Raw genomic sequence first — 19,278 nt, forward strand, 5'->3', positions numbered from 1 at the left:
ACGATGGTAACTGAGGGTGAAACAGATGGGCCAGGCCAAGGTCAGGGGACTAAGGAGCTGCTTGTAGCTACAAAGTGATGCGGAGGTCGGTATGCCCCAGGCGGCACCTGCCCTCAGCTCTTCCGTGTACTTTCACCAAAACCCCATGGAGGTGGGTGTGCTGGGTTGGAGAGCATCCCCCTAACATTTCGTGTCCACCAGAACCCATGAATGTGACCTTATTTGGAAAAAGGATGTTTGCAGATGTGATCAAGTCCATGTGGGGTCATACTGGATTGGGGTGGGTCCTTGTAAGAAGAGGAAAATGTGGACAGAGACATGCAGGGAGAAAGGCACACAAAGACAAAGGCAGAGCCTGGAGGGACGTGGTCATGAGCCAAGGACTGCCAAGGCTGCTGGCAGGCGCCAGGGGCTGGGGGAGGCAAGGCACGCTCCTCCCCAGAGCCTCTGGAGGGAATGAAGCCTCTTGGATGCCTTCAACTTGGACTTCTGGCCTCCAGAACAGTGAGAGAATACATTTATTTTTTATTTATTTATTTATTTATTTATTTATTTTTTTTTATTTTTTGAGACGGAGTCTCGCTCTGTCGCCCAGGCTGGAGTGCAGTGGCGCAATCTTGGCTCACTGCAAGCTCCGCCTCCCGGGTTCACACCATTCTCCTGCCTCAGCCTCTCCGAGTAGCTGGGACTACAGGCGCCCGCCACCATGCCCGGCTAATTTTTTTGTATTTTTAGTAGAGACGGGGTTTCACCGTGGTCTCGATCTCCTGACCTCATGATCCGCCCGCCTCGGCCTCCCAAAGTGCTGGGATTACAAGCGTGAGCCACCGCGCCTGGCCGAGAATACATTTATTTTAAGCCAACCAGTTAGTGACCCTTTATTATGGCAGCCACAGGAAACATACAGTGGGCGCTCCTTGAATCCCACTGTACAGATGAAGAAACTGAGGCACAGAGAGGTTGGCTGACTTGCCTGAGGTCACACAGCTGAAACATCCAGGGGTTGAGACCTGGTTTCTCCCTAGGGATGGGGCCCCCCTGCTGCTCATCCTCCAGGGCCATGCTGCTAAAGTCTTCCAGAGGCTTCAAGCAGGCTGGGGTCCGAAGGCCCTGGGGAAACCTGGCTGCTTATCTGCCCAGGCTCCCCGAGGGAGGGGTGGGGCTGGCTCATTCCTGAGTGCCCCTGCCACACAGAGAGTGAGGCACTATGTTGCTGAAATGATGGGTAAAGGATGGGCGGAGACCATCTGCCTCAGCAATAGCTGCTTCTCTAGTCCCTTTTCCTAACTCTTGGTTTTCTGGGCGGGGGCTTCAGAAAGTTCCTAGCTTCTCCACCCTGACCCCCTATGGAGGAGTTGCTGGGGCCTGCCAGCACCTGTCTCCCCGCCCCACCCCCGCTCCCTCCTGCCATCGCCTGGAACACACAGCCATTAGCAGCCACCCTGAGCAGTAATTGTCCAGATTGCTGTAATTCACGGCAGACGAACACGCTGCTGCTCACGGCATTATTACAAATGTCACTGAGCAGGGCCTCCGCATGCACGGCCCCCAGGGGACTCTCACTGCCGTCTTCATGGGCAGGACCCAGGATGAGCTCACTGTCGTCACTGAGGACCCAACCTTGAGATGGTGGGACACGGGCTCCTCTCCGCCGGTGAGTCATCCCCAGCCGTCCTCCCAGCCTCCGGATCTGCCCTTCCAGAAGGCAAAGAGAGGGCAGGCGCCGTCTCCCAGTTCTCAGGCAAGGGGCGGGGGGGGTGGGGGGTCACCAGTGAGGAGGTGGTAGCGACAACAGGAGACATGAGAGGGGATGGAGAGGCGGGAGGACCCTGAGCTGGCCGTTTGGGGACGTCCACGTGGAGTCCTCCGACGGGTGGGTGCTCTGGACAATCTCCCAGCCAACAGGCTGAGATCCCAGGGACTCATGTGTGATTAAAAATCTCATACAATTTTACACAAATGCTCACAGCAGCACTCACATGTCACAACAGCCACATGGAAACAACCCGCACGTCCCCCAAGAGATGAACGACCGACAAAATGTGGTCGGCGCAGGTGATGGAATATTATTCAGCCGTACAAAGCTACTCAGATGAACCTCAGAACCATCACGCTCCCAGAAAGGAGCCAGACACAAAAGGCCACACACTGCAGGATTCCATTCATTGGAAACGCCCAGAACAGGCCAATCCACAGGGACAGAGAGTGCATTAGTGGCTGCCAGGGGCTGGCAGGGCTGGGGCGGGGCCACTAATAGGTATGGGATTTCCATCTGGGGTGAGAAAAAGTTCTGGAACTAGACAGTGGTGAGGGTTGCACACCAATGCAGATGTACTTAATGCCACTGAGATGTTCACTTTCCAGTGGTTAGAATGGTGAGCTTCATGTTATGTGCATCATACCAAAATTAAATAAAAGGCAGGGGGAATCACACAATTTCAATAAAGCTTCTTTTACAGCCTATGATGAAATACACACCAGAAACCACCAAGTGAACATTAAAGACAGAGAAACAACAATGTGGCCTCTCTGGGGGCTGACAGCAGCCCCAGGCCCTACCAGCTGGATACAGTGTCCAGGCCCCGTTGGCATGCCTCTCACCCACCACACACAGAGCCTGACCCGCTGCAGTGGCAGGCAGGCCCTCCTTCCTGAATGGTGCGAGGGTCTCTCTGGGTCCAGGCTCACCTCAGCCTGGGGGGTGGAGGGCAGAGTGCCCCCAGAGGAGCTCTGAGGGCGAGGGGCAAGGTCCCGGGGTGAGGGTGGGGGCTATGGGGGTCTTCTCAGGGCTGTGGGGACCCTCAGCACCCCCCACAACTACAGTGGAGGACGCGGCCGGGCCCGGGAGCCCCGTGATCCAGGCTGTTCTCAGATACACCTGCCCTTATATGCCAAGAGCGTTCGCTATAAAAGGCCTTTGTTCCCTCCATAAGTCACGACCTGGAGCTTTCTGCACAAAGAAACCGCACGTCACAGACAGCCTCGACTCCAGCAGGGCCACGGGACCAAGCACGGGGCAGGGACGAGGAGTGGGGGCCTGGGCCTGCTCCCGGCCCCACACACCAGCTCCGGAACCCGTGGCACTCCTTGGCCTCTGCTTCCTGGCTCCTCACCCACAAACAGGGACATGGGCGGGGACAGGAGCAGGCCCCACCTCTTAGATAACCGAGAGTGAGCGTGCCGTGGGAGCCAGGTGCTGCCCCGCCTCAGCAGTGCTGCCAGTGATGCCCCAGCTCCGACAGCCCCTGCCCCAGGCCAGGCACGGGCGAGGGAGGGAGGAGATTCGCTCCCACTCAGCCCACCGTGGGCCCTCACACAGGGTTATCTGATTCCGCACAGCCAACCTGGATGCCCCTCCCACTCAACAGACGGGCAAACCGAGGCCCAGAGGCAGGTCACCGTGCTGGGAAGTAAAGAACTTGGCCAGGAGACAGCACAGCTGAGAGGGGCTCGGGCTTCGGAGGCGCTGGACCCCAGCCCCCGCCGTGCTGCACATCACAAGGCCACCTGCTCCGGATGGCTTCTGCTGCCAGCACCAACGCCTGCTGGCTCCCTGCCATGTGAGCCGCTCCCACGACTGTCCCCATCGGCCTGGGTGTCCCCATCCACTCCAGAACCCGTCACCCAGATTGGGGTGCTCAAACCTGAGACAGGTTTCTAAAGCGCCAGCACACTTGAGCCCAGGATAGGGCCTTTGGGGCTCTAAGGGCTGGACGAACGCCCCGCAGGTCTCCCTGACCCCAGGACTCTACCGAGATGGCCGCCAGCAAGCTCTGACTGTCCCGAGGCACCCAGGTGTGCTGCCACTGCTCTGTCCCCAAGGCCAAGAGGTGCTGGCCACAGAGGTCGCCCAGAAGCCACTTGCTGACTACATGCACAGCACAAGCTGTGTCTCTCTGAGCTGCACCCTGAAGTCACAAAGACAAGCCTGACAGTGCAGCTGCACAGACCCATTTTCTGGAAGGTAAAACTGAGGCTCCAGGGTGACAAACCTGAGAACAGCCCAGAACCAGAACCTCACCAGAGGCCTCGCCACAGCCCCTGGTTCAAGGCCCAATGTGTCAACACCCTCCCCAGCACGCGAGCTTCAGGCGCCCTGGATGCAAACCAACAAGGCTTAAAGCCGCCGCACACCTCTCACCTTTCTTGGCTGTTTCCATTTCTTCTTCTGTCCAGCGAGAACTCTCATTCAGCTCCATGGAGGCTGAAAAGAAGATGCCAGGTGATTGGCAGGAGCCTGGAGAGGAGGCACTTTGCCTTCTGCCCTTTTCTCTCCTTTGAGCCAGGGAGGGAGTGGACCAGGCCTTGACGGTGTCACCCCACGGCTCTGAACCCCATGGGAAGGCCACATTTCAGATGCCCCTCCCCAGCCAGTACCCACCGTGGCACCCGACTCCTGAGCCTTTATGCTGGGCCGGGGCTGTGCTGGGCAGTCCCACGTGCCGCTGGTCGGGGCCGACCTCCACACAAGCCGCTGAGGTCGGGGCACCTGCGATCAACCCATTTTATAGAAGGGGACACTGAAGCAGTCAAGAGCCTTGACCACGACTGCCTCTGCCTGCACTCTGTTGGGAAAGGGGTCACCTGGTGACTTGGCGACAGTGGGACACGAGCTTCAGGTGGGCCGGGACCTCATCTGACCGAGGACCCTCTCGGAGCCCAGCTCCTCCGTTACTGTGGGGCTGTCCCGTCACGGCAGGATGCTTAGCAACCCTGCACTCTGCACGCAGGATGCCGGCGGCCCCGCTCCAATTGTGACCATCAAAACTGTTCACAGACACCGCCAGGCGTCCCCCAGTGGGGGAGTAAAATCGCCCGTGGCGGAGAAGCCCTGCTCCAGAGGGAATGTTCATACCCCCACTCATCCAGGACAAGGAAGGGGTTTCTGGTGTTACTGGGAAGGGACACAGCCTGGCCCTGGGGTGGCTGCATCTCTGCGGTGGCGCTATTTTTGGGTCTGTCTGCCAAGCTCCCCTGGATGTGAGCCCTGGCCCTTCCTTTCCAGTTGCTTAAGACCCGTGAGTGGGGTGGGTACGAGGGACGTCAGCTTCATGGACTCAGCACCTGGAACTGCGCCAGGCAGAGTATGTGTCCAATAGAGGCTGGCTGAGGAGTGGAGGAAGGTTCCAGCAGAAGAGGGGAGACGGTCCCCACCCCTATGGGCAGCCCCATGACCCCCGACAGGCCAGAGCTACCCAAGCCTCCCCCATCTCTGCGGCCACAGCCTGGGCCTCTCCGGGACCTCATCGATGCCCCCGTTCCTCCCCACAGGACTCCCAGAGGAAGCCTACAGAAGCCAGGGGTGCCAGGGATGCCGAGGGTGCCCGGTGCCAGAAGAGACGTGGAAGGCCTAGGAGTGTGTTTTCCACCCTGCAGCTGAGCCCCCAGCATCAGCCTTGGGTCCGAGAGGACTATCCCGAGATCAGGCAGGAAGAAAGCCCTTTCACCCTGGGCCTCCAAGTACACCGCCACCAAGAGGCGGCTGGAAAATACCTGCCGAGCTGCACAGGCTCTGTGGCCAATGGGGCTGAGTTCTAATTCCAGCTACACTGAAAGTTTTAGAGAGGGAACGTTTCCTGTCTGAGCTTCAAGTGGGCCATTTATGAAATAGGCCCAAACTACATCCCACAGGAAGAAGAGACAGGTGCATGACCCGGACCCCAGGGGACGGTGGGGGTCTGTGGGAGATGAAGCAGCATCTCCACCCAGAGAACAGCCCTGGCAGGCAGGGCTTCGGCCTGAGCGCTTGGGGCCCTGGGTGGGTTCCCGCAGTGGCTGAGGGCTGGACCCTAACAGCGAAACAAAGTAGAGACAGCAGACGCACACCGCTGCCCCCTGTGGCGAATCTTGGGAACTGCCACTCACATCATCTCTTATTTTTTACTACTTTAAGGTAGAGGGATGAACACCCTTCTCAACAGAAGGGGAAACCGAGACCCACGGAAGTGACAGTACAAACCCAGATGCCTACCAGGGTGGAGGCTGGATGGGGACAAGTAGAGCCCATGACATTCTAAGAAGGGGTGGTGGTTACTTGGCTCCCAGCAACCACCACCTCGTGGAAACCTGGGCCAAGCGTGGCCAGATCTTCTGTTTTAAAAACGACAACCAAAAAATCCAGAACTGGTCATTGGGATTTTTATGTGACATCTCCCTGCTCTGAAATCACTGTGGTTGAAGCCACTGAGCTCTTCCTACACCCCAGGCACTGTTCTAGGTGCTTCTCACATAGCAAGTGACTACAACTCTCCCTCGATGTTTAGAGGTAACCACCGATTCCTCCCACTGAGAACAAGAGGACCCTGAGGCACAGAGAGGTCCAGGAAGTCACTCTGGGCCACACAGCACATCCAGTAGGTAGCGCTGGGATTTGACCCCAACCATGACTTACACCAACCCCTTGGCTGTTGCCAATTAACTCAAATTGCACAAAACTTTCCTATAAGCGCAACCCGCCGTGTCTCCAGCCCCTCCCTCACCCGCATCCCTGGCCCCCGGCTCACCCAGCTCGGCGCTCTGCTGGGGGGTGATGGCCTCCTCGCTGTTGGCCTCATTAGCCATTGAGCGGGTGATGCGGCCTTTGCGTCTCCCCTGGCTGTTGGCAGTTTTGCGGCCTTTGGAGGCCACGGCCTCCTTCTCGTCGTTGTCCTCCCCTGAGGTGTCGTCTGTCTTCTCCCTACAGGCCAGAGAGGGGAGACAGGATGGTTTCACCCGAGCCGGGAAATCAAACGGCCACTGAAGGAGACTGTTTCTTCAGCTGGATTTGCACTGGCTGCCAGCCATGGCACTAATCGGACGCTAGGAAAGAGGGGGAGAGGCCTGAGGTGAGGGTGGCCAGGGGTCGTCTGCAGGATCTCCACGTTCACCAGAAGTGGGAGGACAGCTGGCAGGACAACGCCATGCTATTTCTCAAAAGGGAGTTGCGGCCAGGTGTGCTGGGTCACACCTGTAATCTCAGCACTTCGGGAGGCCGAAGTCGGAGGATTGCTTGAGCCCAGGAGTTTAAGACCAGCCTGAGCAACACAGCAAGACCCCATCTCTACAAAAGAAAAAGATCAGAAGATTAGCCAGGCGTGGTGGCATATGCTGATGGTCCCAGCTACTTGGGAAGCTAAGGCAAGGGGATCTCTTGAGCCTGGGAGGTCGAGGCTGCAGTGAGCCATGATTGCATCACTGCACTCCAGCCTGGGTGACAGAACAAGACCCCGTCTCAAAAAAAAAAAATGGATGGGCTATCAACTACTTAATTCACCGATAAGGCCATGTGGACAGGTAGTTAATTGGCTGGCTATTTTATTCCCCAAATGGGAGGTACTGGGAGCTTTCCTGCAAGGCTACTTTCTTCTGGGCTGGTGGCTATCTGCAAGGCCATTTTATGCACCGAATAGAGAGATACTGTCTGCAAGACTATTTGGTGAACTAAATGGGGGTGTGGGCTGGCAGCAATTTATAGGGCCATTTTATTCACCAGAGAGGAGCTATTTCCAGAGGGGCTCTATAAGAGGCAATACACTGGCCTTCAGTATTATCAAGGGCCAGGCATCTTAGGCATTGGCAGGAGGAAACTCTCTTGCCGGTTTTATGCAGGCCTAGCCGAGGTGTGTGGGGGTGCTCGCAACCTTGATACCCGAGCCGGGGCTCTCGCAGAAGCGACTGGGGAGAGTTTTACTGCGGGAGACTCAGATTGATCACCTCCGCCTTTCCATTCATCTTCCTGAAAGGCCCTTGCTGGAAGCGTCTGGGAGACGGGGTGAGGAAGCCAGATGTTCTCTGAAGCCAAATTCCTGAGCCCATTACAGGTACCTGGCGCTAAGTCGTGCCGCCCCCCTTTCTCCAGCTGGCTGTACTCCCGCAGCCCCTGGCAGGCACAGGAGGCTGTCACGGCCCCCGCGGCGAGGCTGTGCCTTGATCTGCAAGAACTCACACTGCCATCGATGATTCTAAAGGTGACAGCAGCCGCCTGCACACCTAGTCCTTCCAGGAGTGCCTCTGATCCCCCCTTCCCCCCTCCTGGTGCCTCAGGAGGAAAGAGTGGGAGGAGGCGGGGAGGCAGAGAGTTCCAAAGTCATTGCCTGGATTTATTAGCTCAGGAGTGGAGCTCAAATGAGCTATCCGTCTCTAAAGTCTCCAGAGGGTTGGAGAAAGAAAGGGAGGGCGGAGGAGAAGGGGGAGCCGGGGAGGAGGAGTAGGGCGATGGGTGGGCTTCCGGAAGGGGGGCTGTCAGGGGCAAACGAGCAGAAAGCCCTGCCCCCTGCTCACAGGCAATTGGTGGGCGCCCCACCCATCTCTACAAAGGGTTCCCCAGACCCGTGAGCCACCCGGGTTGGGTCAGCGGCCGGGCCCTGCAGGGCACAGCAGGCTGCCTTACTTGAGGAGGTCTTCCTTGTCATTCTCCACCTCCGGCTTCTCCTCCTCCTTCTCCGCCTCCTTTTCCTTCTCCTTCTCATCTTTCTCCTCCTGGCTGCTGCGGGGCATGGGCTGCTGCTGCTGCTGCTGTTGCTGCTGCTGTCAGACCCCGGGGGAGGGCAGAGGGGAGTGGGGAGGAAAGAAAACCGCGAACAGGTGAATCTCTGCACCTGGGCTCAGCCTGAGCTGGGGGAGGAGGAGGAAACCCGTGGAGTCCACCCAGAAGAGGTCATAAACCACCGGGAAGCCAGGCCCCGCTGGCCTGAGCTGCGGACAGGCACGGCCTGGGGTCCTGCCGCCCTAGGGGCCTGGGGAGGCGGAGTCGGGGTGAGGGGCAGGAAGCATTGGTGTCAGAAGTGCTGGCTTCAATTCCTGCCCTTTCCACACGGTGGCTGTGTGAGCTTGGATGAGGGTCTTAACCCCTCTGTGCCGACTCCTTCGCCTTGACAGTGGGGGTATTCAGCATTCCCGTGCCTCAGCTGAGGTCTGGGAGGTTGAAATGAGAGAATCCTCACCATGCTTACATCCGCATCTGGCCCGGATATTTAAGAGGGGCAGATGTGATCCGGGCTGAGAGGTGCCCTGGTGAGCCTCGGCAGGGGTGCCTGAGCATCTGGGAAGCTGGGGACACACCCCTGATGCCCCAGCCCTGCCCTGCCCGCAACAGAGCTCAGGCCACCTCTCTAAGCCTCGGTCTCCGAGTCTGTAAAACGGGGAGGTGGGGGGATGCCCCTGATTCGCCAGAGCCCAGGAAGGCCCCCAGGCCTGCGTGGAGGTGGCTGCTCCTGCTGCCTGGGCCTGGTCTCTCTGGCATGCCGGCACCCCAGGGGGACAGAACAAGCCCATTTTACAGAGTAGATGAGACAGGCTGGGAGTCAAGCCAGCCTCCTCACTTGGGCCTCTTCCTGTCGTCTGCGTCCCCCACCTGTCCCAGCCACTCTGAGCCCACCGCCCCTCCCCTCACCGAGATAGAGGAGGGAGTGTGAGCTCCTCCTGGCACCGCCTCCCGATTTCCTGTCATCCTGCCTGATTTCTTTTAAAACACACACTGATTTTCTTGGACACCCCAAGGTCCTCCCTGCAGGCAGCTGCCAAACCAGACCATCCTTCCATCCCTCTGAGCCAAGCGAAATAAAAATAAACCCCAAAGCCTTTTAATGTGTACCAGGGGCACAGTCACGGCAATGTTTCAAACCAGGGAGCAAGAACTCCAAGCAGATGGAAGAGGAGGGGTCGGGGAGGTGAGAGAGACTCCCTTCTCTTGCCTTTCCTTCCTGCCAGGAACAGGTGCCCGCCCCGCACACAACGCTCTCTCCAGCCTCTTTTCATTTAGGATGGGGCAGAAAAACAGCAAGGGTCTGACTGCTGCAGGCAACTGTGGGCTCCCTGAGGCTGCTGCTGGGTCCAGGGCAGAGCCTCAGGCCTGCCATCTGCCTCTCTTCCCCAGGAATCCCTTGCCACCATGTTCTGTAAGAGGAGCCAGGAAGGGGCAGAGTTGCCCGACCTGGAACAGTCCCCTGGCCCCCAGGTTGCTGCTGATTCCCCAACAGGTGCCTGGCATCCTGGGACCAACCTGTTCTCCCTCTCCTGACCTCGAACCCTCAAACGTAACCTTTAAACAGCCGGCAGGTGAAGCCTCTTTTGGAGGTCAAGCTGGGGCAGGGAGGTTTTTTTGGCTTGTTCCTACAGTGTCCTTTCTGTCCACATTTGCCCGATGTGGGCAGAGGTGGGGACCCGGGGAGGGAGGAGTGATGTGGCTGGGAGGGAGCCCTGCTCCCTGGGCTGCCCAGCATGGATGCCGTCTCCCCGGGTCAGATGTCCCTGGCAACAGCCCAGGGCCAGAGTCTGGGCAGGGCCGAGGCTTTTGAATCACACGGAGCTTGGTGTCTCCTGAGACCACACTCAGCTACGTCTGTGCCAAGAAGTCCCCACCTGGGCTGCGGCGTCCCTCCGGATGGGAGCAGTGGCCACGGAGCCTACTTCCCAGAGCATCTGCCCATCAGCCCCTGCACCTAGGCTGGTGGGGGCTCCATCACCCCCTGGGGCCTCACCCATGGACCAACGAATCAGGCTAATGTCTGCCCCGGCATGGCCAGTAAATGCAGCTCCACACCCACCAGGCCGCAGGCAGGGGCCAGTCGGGAGAGGGATGCATCTGGGCCAGGCCCTGAGCTACGAGCCTTCCCCACCGCAGCTCTCCTGAGTCCTCAGAAAAGCCCCAAGGAGGAAGAGGCTGGTGCAGAGGAGAAAATCCCCATAGATCCCCGAGAGCTGACTATACGCCCAGCACTATGCTGTCCATTTCACATGGGCCGGCTCCTGGCCCCTCTGAAGTCCTGATGAAGATGAAAACACCACGAGTAACAGCGACCCGGAGGGACGTCACGGGGGGTCACCCACCCCCTGCACCACGCCAAGTGCTTTGCAAACACTATCCCAGCCTCAGAAATACAGCAGTGATCACTGGTCACATTCTGCAGAGGAGGAAATAGGCTCAGAGAGGCAAAGGTCTCAGAGCAAAGAAGGCTGACAGCCCTGAGTGTGGGAGATGTGACCCTGCTGCCCCCAAAGCCCCAGCTGAGAGTCTCAGCCAACCCCCAGCCAGGATCTACAGTTTGTGTTCTGCAGACTCGCCAGCCCACCCTGTCTACCTATCCTACCCGCCTCCCACTCCAGACTCGACAAGCCCCGCCAGGGCCTGCCCACAACCCCCTCTCTCCTGGATAGTCGTCCCCCATGTCTCCATATTCGATTGCTCACGGCACCACGTGCCTGGCTCTGTCCCACATGGCCTCCCCTTCCCACCCACCCGTCCATCTTACAGAACAGGAAACTGAGGCACCAAGTGCAATCCTGGCACCAAGCCCGGCCTCCTCCTCTTCCCTGACATGTTAACAAGCCCCCACGGCAGGTGTGCCTTCCACCCTCGCCCTCTGGTTGGAGTGGGTGCAGCAACACCCACTAGCACAACACCTTCTGGGCCACCCTGCAGCCAAGGCCTAGGGCCCTGTGCACAGGCTCCTCACTTCCTGTGGCCTCAACATCTCCTGTGGGAGAGGCATCCCTGCAGCCCACGCTGAATGAGTCTGGTGGGGGAAGATGAAAAGGAGGAATACCAGAGCAGCCCTGGCCTTAAAATATGCTTTCCAGTGGGACAGACCCCGGCAGCCTTAATGATGAACACCTGCAGGGTCTCGCAGCGGCCACCCGGGAGGCCGAGGGACTGATTTAGGGCCACTCATACTCGCTGCTGGGAGATTATGCAGGGAGAGGGAGGCCCCAGCTCACAACTCCCCCCGAGGAGCTGGAGGGACCCGGCAGCTGGCTCAGCCCCCAAAGCCTTCTATGTTTTAGGGCAGCCAGCGCAGTGGCCGACACTGGCGAGGCTGGGCTGCTGGGTCTTGGGCCTGTCCATGGAGCGGCAGAACTGCACCTGCTGGGCTTCCCGGGCCACTGGGGGCCATGGTTCTCAGGGTCCCATGACATTGCTGCACACTCAGATCTCGTGGGGAGCCCTGCAAAGTCCTGATGCCCAGGCCACACCCCACACCAATGACAACGGAATCTCTGGGCTGAGACCCAGGCGTTTGTATGTTAAATTCCAGGTTATCCCGATGGGCAGCCAGATTTGAGAACCAGTGCTTTACCAGGGACTGGCAAACGTTTTCTGTAAGGGCCAGAGGATAAGTATGCGGTCTCTGTCAACCCCCTTCTCAACTCTACCACTGTCTTGTGAAAGCAGCCCTTATATCAACAAAAGGGCATGGCTGTGTGCCAATAAAACTTTATTTACAAAAGCAGGTGGTGGGCCGGATTTGGCCTGTGAACTTTCGTTAGAGCACTCTGCTCCAGGCCAGTGTTACCCACACCTGAAGGTGCACACACATCCCCTGCCAATTCCCACTCAGTTGGTCTGGGGTGGGGCCTGGGACTCTGCATTTCTAACCTGTGCCAGGAGAAGCTGCCACGGCTGGCCTCAGATCCTACTGAGGAGCAAGGCCTTCAAGAATCCTTGTCTCACAAGGCACACAAAGGACTCTGTGCAGCAGAAAACGCCTGTGGGCACCATTCCCTCAACGTGAGGGGCCTGAAAGAAGGGGAATCAGAAAGAGCTAGAAGCCAGCTCCACTATCTCAAAGGACCCCGCCCTCGTGGTGGAGGGCTACCTCTGCCTTTCAGACGTGCCAATGGTCAGGCTGACGGTGTGTTTGTGCCCCGTGCGTGGACAGAAACATCCCCCCAAACCACAGCACAACTCTGTGACAAACTCTACCGGATCTATGGTTAGCCAGAGCTACTGGCCCAAAGCCCCAAGAGACACCTGCCCCCAGATCTGGACACTGAGCCCGTAACCCTGAGCCTGCTGGACAAGCAGCGCATGGCTGGGCCTGTGCAGAAGCCCCAGACTGGGGGCTATGCAGAAAAATATCTTAATAAAAACAACAAACGCTCGCTGAGCACATTTGATGAGGCCTTCCTCTCCTAATCGCTTCCTACCTGTTACTTGAATCCTCCCAACAACTGGTATCATCCCAGTTTTATGGATGAGAATGTAAAGACACAGAGAGGTTAAGTAACTCACCCAAGGTCACACAGCATTTCCTAGAAGGTCCTACACCCAGGTGCCCTACCTCCGCCCTGGGCTGGGGGTTCACAGCCTCCTCCCTATGCCCATTTAAGCCAAATGATGCCATTGCCTGATTCTTTCCCTCCGCCAGCATGCCCTGAACCCCCAAGGGGCACACCAGCCACTGAAAGATGTGGCCCCCAACTGTATGGAGCTTGCATTTAGGTTGACAAAGACAGGCCAGATAGAGGCGCCAGTGATGAGGACACATTCAAAAGGCACATTCATGGTGCAGACGAGGCAGCAAGGCGTGCTGACATGCAGGGCGAGGGAAGGGGCTTTGGTAGAGCAGGAGGCCTCTGAGGCATGGCGACGGAAAAATGTCCCCTGTGCCTACCAAGTGGCACTTTGGGGCATGGCTGGAGGGCCCGGCCAGGGCTAACACCCATGTTCAGAAATACAGGAGGCATTCTGAGGGCAGTGGGAGCCCCCAGGGACCTTTCTCGAAAGGTGCAGCGGCGGCGGGGAGTCACATGACCCGCCCCATGTTAAAGAGCAATCCAATAGCAGGTCATGGGAAGGAAGACATTGGATTCTGGGATTGAGAGGAGACAGTCCAGTGAGAAGGTGCTGCGACCACCCACGTAGGGGTTGATGAGATTTAATTCTCAGATGCTAAGTCCTTACAAATGTGTCAGGAGAACTTCCCAATACCCAGCAGCACTGTCGTGGCTCAATCTCATGCACTCATTCAACAAACACTTCACTGAGCATCTACCACGTGCCAGGTGCCCCTGAGAGGGCGCGTCCTCATGACACCTTCCACCTCCTGGCAGTGTAGGGACGGGGATCCCAGGAGCCTGGGGCTGGTGTGGAAAGTGGGGCCAGGGGTCACAGCCGAGGCAGAACAGAGTTCCCTGTTGCTGGCAGCTCTTCCCTAACACCTGCTCTCTGCCCCTTGGATTCAGTCTCCTGTCCTTGCTGGGGACAATGCAGTCGGGGGAGGCCGTCTCAGTGCGTTTAAGGGTTGTCTTTTTTTTTTTGAAACGGAGTCTCACTGTCGCCCAGGCTGGAGTGCAATGGCGCGATCTCAGCTCACTGTAGGCTCCGCCTCCCGGGGTTCACGCCATTCTCCTGCCTCAGCCTCCCGAGTAGCTAAGGGTTGTCTTTTTATAAGATATACCAAGGCGTGGCCGGGCGCAGTGGCTCACGCCTATAATCCCAACACTTTGGGAGGCCGAGGCGGGCGGATCATGAGGTCAGGAGTTCGAGACCATCCTGGCTAACACGGTGAAACCCCGTCTCTACTAAAAATACAAACAATTAGCTGGGTGTGGTGGCGGGCGCCTGTAGTCCCAGCTACTCGGGAGGCTGAGGCAGGAGAATGGTGTGAACCTGGGAGGCAGAGCTGGCAGTGAGCCGAGATCATGCCACTGCACTCCAGTCTGGGCGACAAAGCGAGACTCTGTCTCAAAAAAAAAAAAAAGGTATACCAAGGTGTGCTGGACCCAGTGGCTACAAGCTCATGGCCATTATTAAAAATGGAAACACATAACCTTACAATTAAAGAAATTATGGCCTGGCAAGGTGACCCACACTTGTAATCTCAGTGCTTTGGGAGGGCCAGGAAGGAGGATCGTCTAGGGCTCGAAGTTCAGACCAGCCTGGGCAACATAGTGATACCCTGTCGCTACAAATTAGCTGGTGGTGCTCATTTTAATTAGGTGGTACATCCCTGTAGTCCTAGCTACTCAAGAGGCTAAAGTGGGAGCAAAGCTTAAACCTGGGAGATCAAGGCTGCAGCGAGCTTCAACTGCACCACTGCACTCTAGCCTGGGTGACAGAGCGAGACTGCATCTCTAAAAAAATAATAAACTTGTTTTAAAAAAAGAAAACAAAGGTTACAAGCACTCCAAGGGCATTGCTTCCTGATCATCTGGCTACATGGAGCTACGAAGTCATCTGTGCCATGGAGGCAACTTCCACCAACTGCACGCACAGGGTGAGGACAGGATAAGACAGCTTGGTGCTAAGGGCATCTTTCCCCAGTTGCAAGTCAGCGGCAGCACGTTGTCGCATGGCACTGGGCATGGTGAGAGGATTTATTTACACCATGGCAACCGGCACGTGCTACGAACGCAGCTTCCCCCTACAGAAAGCTGGTTGTTAAACATTTACCAGCACTCTACGGCAGAAAGATGCGTGTCGACAGAACGTGAGCAACATTTAACACGCACATGGAAGCCTCTTCCGCCTGTACAGATGTGTGCTGTGCCAGCCGAGGCTCTGTTGTAAATCCTAATTCAGATCCCGTCCTGCAACTCGGCATCAAATCCACCATCCCTGCTCCTGCTCTGAGGCCGGGATTCCTGGCCCCTGCCCGCCTCCCTCAGGGCAGCTCTCCCTGTGCCCACCACCTGTCTCCTGGAAGATGGCCTGCATGTTCCTGCTTCAGGGCCTTTGCACGTGCTGTGCCCACGGCCTGGGGTGCTCTCCCGACTTCTGCCTGGCCAGTCCCTTCTTACTACTCAGGTCTGAGCCCAAGGGACACCTCCTCAGAGAAGCCTTGGGGCCAGCCCCCTAAAAGCTGCCCTCCTGCCCAGCAGTGGCCTCCTGACCCTGGCTTACATGTTTGCCCTTTAACACTCTCTCAAATTGCCATGCTGATTGACTTGCGCATGGTCCAAGTCCCCCATGGGTGTCAGCTCCAGGGACCTTGTTTGCCCTTTTTTTTTGGAGGCAGGGTCTTGCTCTATTGCCCAGGCTGAAGTGCACAGTGGCATGATCACGGCTCACTGCAGCCTCCACCTTCTGGGCTCAAGCAGTCCTTTCACCTCAGCCTCCCAAGAAGCTGGGATCACAGCAGCATGCCACCTCACCCGGCTAATTTTTAAATTTTTTTGTAGAGATGGGGTCTCACTATGTTGCCCAGGCTGGTCTTGAACTCCTGGCTCAAGCGATTCACCTACCTCAGCCTCCCAAAGTGCTGGGATTACAGGCATGAGCCACCGCACCTGGGTGACCTTGTTTGTCTTGTCCATGAGGGAATCACCTAGAATGATGTCCCTGCAGAACAGACTCAAACACCACCCATCCCCCAGGGACAGCCTGCCACCTGTGAGCCTGCCAGGGCCCCTCCCTCAGCGCCTCCAGCTGCCACAGACACCAAGGCTGCTGTTCTGGGAACTACTTCCTGACTCCAGCAGCCCAGCTTGAGATGCCCCCCAGGCCCCCGGATCCTGACCGATCTGCTGCCTGGGGAGCGCTCACATTTTCCACCTCCTTCTGCCTCTCTGATGCAATCGCCCCTGCACTGCATCCTGGCCCATGCAAAGGCCGTGTTGGTCGTTTCCTCAACCTGCAGCCCGGTCTGCTCCAACCCTGGGCTCCGGCCCACCCACCAGCTGCCTTCCCTGGGAGCAACATCCCTGACTGCAGGACGTGGGGAGCCCCCAACTGTCTCCCCACCTAGCACAAAGCTGGGCAGGAAAACCAGAGACATCTGCTCACTTCAACCCTAAATCTGCACCCAATCCTGCCCAGCCCAGCTGGCCCTGAGTGGAGAGGACACGGCCACCTCCTCCGGCAGGCCTGGGAAGGTCGGCACCACCAGAAGGCTGTGGGCCCATCCTGGCCCAGCCCCAAGCAGGCAGCGGGTTTGAAACAAGATACAAGCCCTTTGGCCTGGGAGCTGAAACACAGCCTGGGGCGATCTGGCCCGCCCTGCCACCGGTCCCCATCATCAAGTGACTTCAGCACCTAGGGGAGGCAGCTAGCCCTGAACACCAGCACCCACCGCACAGTGGCTGCCCCTCCCCGGGGACCAAGCCTGGCTGCTCCTCCCCTGGAACAGCCTTCCCGGTCATACTGTTCCCTGTGCAAGCTGTCCGAGTGCCACAGCAAGAGGATCAAGGTCACCAGTCCCTCTGCGAAGAGCTGGGAGAGGAGAGACAGAGGGGGCAGGGGAGAGGGGGCCATAGTGGGAGGGAGGAGAGAGAAAGGTAGGGGAGGAGCAGAGACCTGGAGGAGGAAGGGTGAGAGGAGAGACCCAGGGACAGGGTGAGGAGGGGAGGGGGCAGGGGAGGAGGAAGAGAGGAGATGGGGGAGAGAGAGAGAGAAGGGGATAGAGGGAGCTAGAGACAGAGTTAAAAGACTTAGATGGGTGAAAGAGAGAGAAACGGGAAAGCACATGCAGAGAAAGACGAGACGTGGACACAGAGATAAAGAAACAGAGAAATAGAAAGGGGGAGGAAGACATGGGAAGAGAAACAGACGTAGCCACCCGTGCACACATACACACACACATGCGCGCACACACACACACACACACAGAGAGAGAGAAACCTAGAAAAATGCACGAGATTCAGAGCCGGGGGCTTGGGCAGAGCAGACCCAGAGGGACAGAGATGGGGAGCGGTGGAGAGCGGGCGCAGGCGGGACGGCAGCAGTCGGTGGAGACCCTCGGCCTCCCTGGGCTTCCTTCTTGGACCCAGGCTGGATGACTGGAGCCCAGGACGGGCTGTTCCCATCTGTGTCCCATCTCTGCAGAAAGAGAGGCGCCCTTGGCCACATGAACCCCCATCGCTGCGGGAAGGCCATGTTGGCTACCAGGGTGCCACCTGGCCTAGCCAGCCTCACATCCTCGCTCCCCCCACGGTCTGCAGTCAGGCCCCAGCATTCCTGGGCTCTGGTTTTGCAATTCACTAGGATAACGCGGCCCTTCCATCAATGAATCATGGACAATAAACCACTGTGCCAGCGCTTGAGCTGTTCCCCCCGCCGCCCCACAGTCCGTGATTCACCTCAGGGTGGTGGCGATGGGGCTCGGAGCCCAGGAGAGGATGCTCGGGCCTCAACCCAGCCTCCAGGCTCAAAAGCCGCTCACGGCCGATCTCAGGGGCCAGGTTCCGGGAGGTGGGGGCTCGGCCCTCCCTTGCCAAAGATCAGGCGTGTGGGGGCTCATGGGGGTGGGTGTGGAGGGGCTAGCATTCCAAAAGCCTATGCCCGGGCCTGCATCCCCATGTCAGAACACAGAGAAGCTTCCAGAAAGAGGATGGCACCCTCCATTAAACAAGAAGGCAATCCCATCACTCCAAACAGCCATGCACATCCCTTGCCTCCAGCCGGCCACAAGGCCGAGCACCAGTGCCGTAGATGCCAAGGTGGGCCAGAGTGAAGGCGGCCGCACACAGCGCGGGTCTGAGTCCAGAGACGTCCCATGGCCAGCACTTTTAATCAAGGACTTTTATATTCCACTTTATAACCATCCAAGTTTCAGAAACGCAACCATCGAAATGACACACAAACTGCTTTGGTACAGGACACATGGTGTGGGGGTGACAGGGCGGAGAAGGGCCGGCACAGGTCTAGGCCTGGTCCAAGCGCCTCAGACAGGGCAGGTGTCCTTGGGATGACACACTGGCACTGGCATCTTGCTGCCAGGCTGTGGTTAAGCATTCGGGTGGCCACAGCATCTATAAAGCGTGGCTTTGCAAACATGCAGATGCACAGGCTGCCTCCTGGGCTGGACTGGCCAGACCTCCCTTCTGGAAGGGGCTGGCTGCCCTTGGCTGTCAGGCCTGCTGACAATAACTCAGCTCAGAGCTGCCTCATCCAAGTTGGGCCCTGGCCAGGGAGGCCGTTGCCCACCCCAAACACCTGGGAAGGGCCGTTCCAGCTTGAGTGTACCCCCATGGGTAGTCTGGGCTGTGGGGTAGCCCACTTCAGGCTTAACAACCCCTTCAGCCACCCCGCTCCCTGCTCAGGGGCTGACCCCCAGCACCGAGGTTCCCAGCAGGGTCCTAGACCAACGCCTGGGAGCTCCTTGGAAATCCAGAGTCTTGGGCCTTGGCCCTATTGTGGGGTGAGGGGTGCGGCCCAGTGATTGGGTTTCCCCAGCCCTTCCAGTGATTCCGACATGCACTCACATCTGAGGACTCAGACTGGGACATGTCCCCTCACAAGGCAGACCTTGGCCTCGGACAGTGGGAACTCCAGGAGGGCAGAGCCCCAGGATGCTGGCTACAGCCATCCTGGCGTGGTCAGTGGTGTCTGAGGGAGCCGGAAGCCTCACTGCCGGGGAAAGTGCACAGTCCAGTGTCCCTGGAGTCACTTCTCACCCCCAGCCCACAGGCTTCCTCTCCCTCGGGATCCCACCACAGCCTCCATTTCAATCCCACCTTGACAAAAGGCAAAAGGAGGGGCACCCCTGTCCTTGGTCCTGGGCCATGCACCCCCCCAGTTCGGGAAATCCACAGGCAGCACGTGGGCGCTGTCGAGCCTGGGAGGGGCGGTCGTGCCCACTC

At 58.2% G+C, this 19,278-nt stretch overlaps 1 protein-coding gene across 21 annotated transcripts in view; it reads right to left on the reverse strand.

Moving 5' to 3' along the window:
• NCOR2 (nuclear receptor corepressor 2) overlaps positions 1-19,278 on the reverse strand; it is a 243,161-nt gene that overhangs the window by 69,702 nt on the left and 154,181 nt on the right. For 19 of the 21 annotated variants that reach the window (XM_030821637.1, XM_030821636.1, XM_030821653.1 and 16 more), the window contains 3 exons: positions 8,369-8,508; positions 6,504-6,676; positions 4,142-4,204 (listed from right to left, as the gene is read on the reverse strand). In XM_030821637.1, coding sequence (XP_030677497.1) covers positions 4,142-4,204; positions 6,504-6,676; positions 8,369-8,508 — 376 coding nt within the window. The remainder of the gene's footprint in view (positions 1-4,141; positions 4,205-6,503; positions 6,677-8,368; positions 8,509-19,278) is intronic. The other 2 variants (XM_030821643.1, XM_030821639.1) reach the window with 2 other exon arrangements.

The sequence above is a fragment of the Nomascus leucogenys genome, chromosome 10 (genome assembly GCF_006542625.1).
Source record: "Nomascus leucogenys isolate Asia chromosome 10, Asia_NLE_v1, whole genome shotgun sequence".
Classification (NCBI taxonomy): Eukaryota; Metazoa; Chordata; class Mammalia; order Primates; family Hylobatidae; genus Nomascus; species Nomascus leucogenys.